Source organism: Equus przewalskii, chromosome 4, assembly GCF_037783145.1.
Source record: "Equus przewalskii isolate Varuska chromosome 4, EquPr2, whole genome shotgun sequence".
Classification (NCBI taxonomy): Eukaryota; Metazoa; Chordata; class Mammalia; order Perissodactyla; family Equidae; genus Equus; species Equus przewalskii.
The window spans coordinates 55,872,695-55,881,503 of NC_091834.1; the positions used below are offsets into that span (position 1 = coordinate 55,872,695).

At 46.0% G+C, this 8,809-nt stretch overlaps 1 protein-coding gene across 1 annotated transcript; it reads left to right on the top strand.

The window, feature by feature from the left end:
* Positions 1-929: 929 nt before the first annotated feature.
* Positions 930-8,530, top strand: NPY (neuropeptide Y). The gene is made up of 4 exons (XM_008517071.2): positions 930-1,277; positions 2,193-2,380; positions 6,358-6,438; positions 8,331-8,530. Exons 2-4 carry the CDS (start codon positions 2,193-2,195, stop codon positions 8,353-8,355), a joined length of 294 nt encoding a protein of 97 aa, XP_008515293.1. The 5' UTR covers positions 930-1,277; the 3' UTR covers positions 8,356-8,530.
* Positions 8,531-8,809: the final 279 nt, after the last annotated feature.

Sequence of the window (8,809 nt, forward strand, 5' to 3'; positions counted from 1 at the left end):
TTAACAGGCTCACTTGTCATTTCAGCATTAAAATAACGTGTAACTTAACGCTTTAATTTCCTAACGTGCCATTTTATTTAGAAAGATTCAGACTTCTAGGAGCATTCATTCAGGGAACTTTAAGATGTAGGCCACTACATAAAATCCTGATTCTGTAAAAACAGTTTCTGTATCTTTGATATTTATTCAACAGGTTTATCGCGATGTGCAAATTAATGATGAACGTTTTTGATCTCTTTAATTTCAGTCAGAACCCACATTCTCAACCAACGTTCACTGAATGTATCTGGGACTAACAACTGCCAGCAGACAGAGAAATTGCTGTTCATTTAACTATGGGTCGCGTTGGACCAAAATTTTTCGTTTGATTGCGCTTTAAGGGGTCTCTCGAGGGACCAAACATGGCACTTTTCCAGTAAACCAAGGAAATGGAACTCCCGCCTCAGGGGAGTTTTCATTCGCCACCCTCTTTCAGGTCACGACCAAGCCGGCTTCCCCGCATTTGGGCGAGTACTTGGGGAGGACTCATCTCCCCGAAAAATAAGCTGAGGAAAGGGGAGCTGAAGCCACTGAACCCCATTCTCAGCCCCTGGGAGGAGGGGAGGCATTCTGGACCCTCTAGCTCCGGACTTCGGGCGGGCGCCTCGGACCTGCTTTAAGCGCAGGAAAATCTGTGCACCAAGTTGTCTCTCCAAACGCGCTCAGGAGTTGTGGCCAGAGCCGTTGCCGGGCGCGTCCAGGGGATGCTCCACCACGTAGGGGATTCAGGTACCCTCTACCCTGGCGCCCAACGGGTTGGTTGTCCGGGGGACAGGAGACAAAGATGATCCGGGCTGCTTCTGTCTCCGGGAGGACTGGACGGGGCGTGAAGGAAAGCCGGTTTGGGGCGCCGCCGGAGGGCAGAGACTGGCGCTTTGGCTTTGTCCGGCGCCCTTGGAGCGCGCTGTCTCTCTCGCCCGTGCCAAGCCCCCAGTCCTGGGGCAGGGCTTGGGGCGGGAGAGTTGGGGTGTGGGCGGCACCTGGAGCCAACACTCGTGCGACAGCAGCTCCAGCCCCTTCCCCGCGTCCCCCACCACTCGGGGGCGGGAAGTGGCGGGGTAAGCGTCACCCGAGCGTGATTGCCCAAGGCCCCCCTCCTGCTGCGGTGAGGGAGCGCCATAAAAGCCCTGTTGCAACCCGCTCTCGACACCCCATCCTCCGGCTCTCACCGCTCCAAGAGGCGCGCCGGACAGCAGAGCACCCGCCGCCCAGCCACGCCCGCCCACCAGCCTGCCACCGTGAGTGCCGCGATCGGCTCCGCCAGGCGGGAGCAAAGGGGGGACGCCGGTGAACTTGCCCGGGGCGTCGTCCAAGCCATGCGGAGTCCTAGGACGCTGGGAGGGTCGCGCCCTGCTCCCAACCCCTGCGCGCCGCGCTCCGACGCGCGCCAGCCTCTCTGGGCGGCTAAATCCCACTTGCTCTTTCAGGTCCCCTCTGATTGTGCATCTGCCCTTCTCCCGGCTGGGCAGTCCTTCTGGGTTATATTTTGGCGCATATTGAGGGGGAACACGACCTGCAGCCCAGGGCAGCTGACAGTCTCTTCCGAGGTCGCTGCCCGGAGAGAGGTTTCCCAGGCAGCGCCCTCTGAATGAGGAATCCCCGGAGTTGGAAGCCCCGCGCCCTGCCACCTCCCGGGATCCTTGGGGTCAGAACTGAGACTGACTGGCCCGGGGAGCAGTTCTCTCCCCTCTGCCCAAATTGCCACCTCGAAGTAATCTCAGCCATCGCTGTCGAGCTCCTGCAGCCGGGCAGACCAAAAGTACGAGCGAAGAAAGTTTTCTCCTCTGACAGAGGTTTGGGGAAGAGGGTAGGAAAGCGATAATCCCTCAACCCAGCGGGAGGAACTTCTAATTCTGTGTTTCAAGCGTCTAAACTGGCGCCAGCGCTCCCACCCCTCCACCCCTCGCGCCTCTCGCCCGGCGACTCTTTGGCGCTGCAACTTGGACCCGAGTTGCGCGGAGTTTTCCGGCGGAGCAGAGGGGCCAGGCCAGGGCAGACCGTGCCCCGGGGAGGCAGAGCGGAGCTCGCCACGCTCCTCTTTCCTCTGCGGGACTGGGTCGAGCGCGGACTAGGGGTAGAGGGTGGCAGCAAGGGAAGGGGCGTGCGTCCTCTGAATCCCCAAGCCCCGTCTGCTGCGCCTGCTGTGTCCGCAGATGCTGGGTAGCAAGCGACTGGGGCTGTCCGGACTGACCCTCGCCCTGTCCATGCTCGTGTGTCTGGGCGCGCTGGCCGAGGCGTACCCCTCCAAGCCTGACAACCCGGGAGAGGACGCGCCGGCGGAGGACTTGGCCAGATACTACTCGGCGCTGCGACACTACATCAACCTCATCACCAGGCAGAGGTGGGTCGGTTCGGTGGGACTGACTCCGGAGCGCCCTGCCCGCCCACCCGGAGATCCTGGCATCGTAGAGGACAGGGACCATTTCTTTTTCTTCGCTGTATCACAGGACAGGACAGTATCGGGCACATACTTGGCTCTCAGTAAATGTTTGCGCAGGGCACTGAGTACTTTCCCTCCGCAACTACAGTCGTAAAATCGTGATCCTCAAATTCAGGTTCCCTAGGCTGTGTGGCTGGCCGTCTCCTCCCATCCACCCCCTCGTCTTTTTGTTTTCAGAGCAGTAGGGGGCCTGTCTGGAAACCTGGGTGGGAAAGTTCCCAGTGAAAGGGGTGAGGGGAGCGCCAGGGAAGCGGTGGAGGGAGGAGGGTGAGCAGGGTGTCTAGGAAAAACAACAAAAACAACCAGGAAGCAGCTCGGTTGCTGAAGACTTTGCCAGATTTTCCATCCTGCCCAGAGCGAACTGAATCACAGTATTTAGGAAAAGACAAATAGAGCTATTTTTCTTTTCTTCTGTGCAGTGTTTTTTGCAGTCTCAGGCCCTTACTTGAAAATTCTGGCCCCAATAAACAGAAATTTAGCAGAAAACAATTGATCTAAAATGCAGAGACTTTTCTCATTTTGCAGCAGGTGAGTTCTGAAAAGAAAGTGTCCACTTGGTGCTTTATTAAGTAGAAACTTACATTGGTGTAGTCACTCTAGGGTGAATTCGAGAATTACATGGAACCCGAGAAATCGTAAACTTTATTCTGAACCCCTAGAAAGCTAAAATGAAATGGCGCATTTTCACTCTTAACATCAAATGTTAAGCAAAAAAATCAAATCCAAACTATTTTACAAATATTACAGGATTTAACATTTGTTTCCAAAATCGATTCATCTTAGTTCCAAATCATTCAATATCTTATTTTAATTGCTGAGATCAAATGACCTTATTATCTAAAAAGAAGGAGCCCTTTCAAAGCATTAATGTTAACATGTTTAAGTTATGCTTTGTTAAGCGTCAATTTTATTTTCACCATATTTTCACTGTTTACAAGTCAGGGAATAGTTGAAAATGATCCAAAGTGGGGAGAATTTATATTTGTTAAATAAAATTCTCTTTTTTCTGTTTCATCAAAAAGGGGTATAACATCCTCAAAAGCTTTTGAAAAAGTCCCAGTTTATATAGAATCAGAAATATATGAAAGTGCCAGAATTAAATAGTATTGGTTTGTGATCCTTAAAGTCTGATCATTTTAATTAACAAAAAGCAATAATGTTTGATATCCTAGTAGGCTTCTCAAAAAGTTAATTGCTTCTGATTTTGCTTGTGCTATCATATAAACCAGAGAAAAGAACTTGTACAAATAAAAAATATATTAATTATTTTTCTAAGAAAACCTTTGCTGATTATGTAGTTTGTCAGTTACAGCACACAGTAGAGCTTACTTCTGCAAAGATGATTGCTATAGAGCGTTACCGTCATCTAGAGCTTTAGCATTTCAAGATGTTTTTCCTAAGCATTATTTCATTCAGAGTTTACCTCAAAGCTTTGAAGTGAGTATAATTATCTCCATTTTACAGATCATGAAACTAAGAACATTTCGTGAAAACTTATTTTAGGGGTGATGAAATTGGAGCCCTCCTACTGGTTTTCCTTAGGTATTGTTGCCACCATTAGCAGTCAGTGCGATCTCCAACATCTTTGATGAAGAAAAAATAAGGGAAAGGGACTTGAATTTCATGGGAAGAGATTCAGGTTAGGTGGGAATGAGTTGATCCTGAGGCAGAGTTCCCTGTCTCATCTTCATGTAAGTTCCTTCTTAGAAACCATCAGAGGTTTATAATCTGCCCCCATCATCTCCAGTCCGTATTCTCATCGCCTTCCCACCGCACACACCCAATCATACGCATGTGTTTATATTTTTTGACAATTACAGTGTCACTTGTGAACATATGTTTTAATTTGGCATAAATGGTAGTCTGATATCATTCTCTTTCCTCCTTTGTTCTACTCAGCCTGTGTTTTTAAGCTATGCACTCCTGGTTCATTGCTTCTGAAAGCTGCATTGTCTGTTCTAGAGCATGACTCCAGCACCATTTGCTCATACAGTCTTCTAGATCAGTGCTTCTCAAATGGGGCTGACTTTATGCTCCCCAAGACGTTTGGCAGTGTCCGGAGACATTTTTGGTTGTCACAACAAGGGGTGGGTGCTACTGACATCTAATAGGTAGAGGCCAGGGATGATGCCAAACATCCTACAATGCCTAGGACAGCCCCCTGCAACAAAGAATTATCCAGCCCAAAATGTCAATAGTGCCAAGATTGAGAAACTCAGCCCTTGGCTAGTGTTTCTCCATCCTGCTTGCACAGTGCAATCACCTGGGGAGCTTTTAAAATATACTGAGTGGGGTGGGGCCTGGACTGCATAGTAGTTTTTAAAGCTTCCCAGAGACTCTATCATTGAAAGTTAAAGAATTATAGGGAAGAAGGGTAATACAGAATTAATGAGAGAAGGGACTAGTAAACAATGCTTTATGACTGTGCAAATCCTGCTATTATAGATTTAGGTCCGTTACTGGTAAATTAGAGAAAATATTTGCCAGTTCGTTCCTTCTCTAGAGCGTGATGAAGATAAATGAGTTAAGATTGCCCAAGAGTTTTAAGATGAGTAAAATCAACAGACAGAATAAATAAGTATAAGTAGTGGCCTAGAGTCTGATATCACAACTCCAGCAGAAAATCTTTGAGGAGATCCTACACATGATGGGGATGGGGGAGTTTGCTTTGTTTTTGCTTCCCTTGAGCCCCAGCAAAGGAGCAATAATAGGAAATCTTTCCAAAAAACTTAGATGTAGTTGTTCCTGATAGGCGGTTGGAATCCACCCTCTGGCAGCTTTGTTCTCCTGTTTTACCTATTAGCTAATCAATCCATACCAGGCTGATTTTTCATTTGTGAACAAAGTGGCTGCTGGTGTCCAATGCCTTTTCTGAGAAAGAGAAAGATAGCCTCTTCAAAAAAATACAACCTGGTATAGATTTGTCGGACCCTTTAGCAGTGAGAGAGAGAGAAAGACAGACAGACACACACCAGTGTACACACCCACCTGGAGCAAGTAGTGTGTACCGTTCAGGAGGAAAGCATAACCTTGCATTCATACATTGTCCTCTCCATATCCTGCTATGGGAAAAAAAGACCAAGCACATTTCTATGGACTGGTAGGATTCATTTATATTTACAGGGCAGATCTCACAGTATGAGAGAAGGCTTTTGGCTTTTGGCATCCCAAATAAATATGGAAAATACAGGACCTAGGATCTATTGGTAGCTGTAACAATGGGTGCAGTTCAACAGCAGTAACATGACTTTGTGCATCACTTTGTCACTTTCAAAGTATTGTGACTCACATTGGATAGTCACAGAGACTCTGATTTAAATTAGGAGTTACAATTTTAGTTTTACAAATGAGAAAACTGAGATTCAAAGGCATGGCTGGGTCTAGACCTTTAGTCTGCTAATTTTTTTCAAGGGCTGTTTCGGACCAAATATCATCTGGTCTCTTGGTTAAGATTTAAACGGCTGTGTATCATCAGAACTATAGCCAGTTAACCAATTACGGAAACATTTAAAACTATACTTCAGTGCATTTTCATTTATTTCCTATCACCTACTTACAAAATTATACCTATATATGTATTGCTTGCGATAGTATAAAAAGGCAAGAATTTGACTAGGAATTTTGGTTGGGTTTAAATGATCTGCTAAGTTTTTTTATTAAGTATTTAAGCAAAGTTTAAAATATATATATATAATTTGAAATCATATTTGTTTCTCTATAATGAATGCTTCACACACCCAGATTACTTCTTAGCAGATGATCAAGTGAAGATGTTTTAGACTTAATACCCCAAATCTTCTTTTTTTCTAAAGGACTTTATGACTCCTCCAAACTTGCTTTAAAGGATTTTTTCCCCTTTTTTTTTTTTTTTTTTTTAGATACGGAAAACGATCTAGCCCTGAGACACTGATTTCAGACCTCTTGATGAGAGAAAGCACAGAAAACGTTCCCAGAACTAGGTATGAAAAGGCTCCTGTGGGATGTTGTTGTGGAGCCCAAGGTTCCCAGGGGAGGGAAATCAGAGGGTTGCCCAGGGAGGAGGTATTGGAATGGGGTCTTCCAGACCAGGTAGGATTTGGGCAGAAATGGGGATGAGGAACAAGGTAGGGAGGACCTTTCTTTCACGTACTCATTTGCAAACCTCTGAACTTCTGTGGGGTAGTATTTTCCAGCTCGAATTATTTGATGCTCCTTTGAAAAAATTAAATATAAGTGACTTTTATGTCAGAAGTTACTCTGTAGAGAATTGCTAACTGGGCTAGAATTGGGGGAGCACAGAGTGAGTCCCCATCTCGACATTGAAATCACCAACTGTGCATCTCTGGCTGGGATAGTCTTTGGTTTTTATACACTATGTGGAGTGTCTAAACATCCTAGGAAATGTTCCTCATGGGTCTCCCTCCAGTCTTCCTGATTTTACGTGAAGCTGTAGATAAATCAAGGGGTGCTTCTGTTTACTTTTGGACATATTTTAGTTTGACTGATGTCATATCGTAATTTATTGCATTCAATGAATGAATGTTGAACAACATATTATTCTTAGAGGCTTGTCTGTAACCTTGGGGTTTTCTTGGAGTGTGGGTCTGTCTTGAGAAGAGATGCCCACCAAAATCCAGGTGTCCAACATTGGGCTAGGATCCTCTGGTGCCACCTGGATGAGGAGTGCTCCTGAAAAGAAGCCTGATCCTCTGTTTCCATAACTGGCTCTTCCATCTGATGCCTCCTGCGTCTACCTCCAGTAAAAATCAGACACATACGGGTCATCCATTTTGGGGGTAGCACATCCGCCCTAAACTCAGAGCTCCACAGCGTCAAGAACCAAGCTCCCCAGAAGAGGTCACTAGAACACTTGCTCAGTGAGCGTGTTGGAGTGTCACTCTTCACTGGAGTTCTCTGGAGAGACTAAACAGATGCCCCACGGAGCCATTCGCGGTTCCTCCCAGCCTCCCTCTGTTCTCTTGTGAAATGGCAAGCCGGGGTGAAGGTGCAAGTCTAGAGTTGTCAGCTTTGTTATCTCTGAAGGAAACAACAATTTAGACTAGAATAACACTCCACTACTCTTGCCCCTGGAGATACTAGCCCAGACTTGAAGAGCAAATACAAGGGAAGCAGGTGGAAAATTCATACAGGTTGTTATTAAACACTAAGCAATAAATGCTTTTTAATGTTTCCTTGGCATGTATATGATGTTTGCCACAGTAAAAAGCTTAGGGTAAGCCATATCTACTTAGAGTCAGAAAAAGAACCATCCAGACCTGCTTACAACCTTGCTGCTCCTCTTTGTTTTGTGGCCCAAAGTCACACGGTTGGTGCATGAGATAGAGTTAATTGCACCCTGATGGACGGCCTCAATCACGTGCAGTTAGAGACAAAAGTTGACAGCTTTGAAGTTGCCTGTGAATGGTATTTTATTAAAAAGTGTTCCTTATAGTCTAATAAATAGCGTCTTACTACATAAAAAGCCTTGCAGGAAAACAAAGGAAGCATATTCAGAGTTGAGTAACAGTAACTTTCTTGTTGCAGTTTTGTGTGATTCCCATAGTTCTGATCTTCAGAAATATTGCAGCGTTCTTCCGCTTCTTTGATAAATACAGAGCCTTTTAAATACTCCCTCTGAGTTTTGCCGGAGCCTCCTGTTAACATGAGGGAAAGCTGCTCAGCTGGGTCCTTGCACGTTATGCCGCTGTCTCCCGCTCTGATGTTATACTTGGCGTCCTATTTAGAATGCCACCAGGAGCCTTTTCAACAGTTTCTGATCATCTTTCAGTTCAGAGCTGGATGTCTCACTCTTGCAGGCCTCCCAGGAAGTTGGGAAGCTTCTCTTACATGCTTTGCTTCCTATGTTTGACAGGCTCGAAGACCCTTCTATGTGGTGATGGGGAATGAAACTTGCTCTCCGGTCTTTGCCTGTTTTTCAACCCATACTTCATCTTGTAAAACTAGAGTCTGCCGGTCCTCCCAATGCATGAAGCCCCTGTGCTCAACTCTGCAGAGTTTCCCTTTGTCGTCATTGTATATATGTGCATTTAAATAAAATACCATGCATTCGAACGTGTGTGCTCCTCTGAAAAATCTGTTGTTGAAATAGAATTATTTTAAGTTATTCATTAAATCACAGTCTTCCTCAAGTAGCTGATTCAAGGTGTGTTTCACCAATATTATAGTAGTGGCTATGGAAGATGTAAAGATATGATTCATGATGACCAAGACTCGTGTGTGTGTGTTTGTTTGTGTGTGTGTGTGTAACAATAGAAGTATTTGGAAGCGTTGAGCAGAGAAATGCTAATTTGGAACTCCCACCCCCAGCCCCATTCACGTGGAATCCTCCTT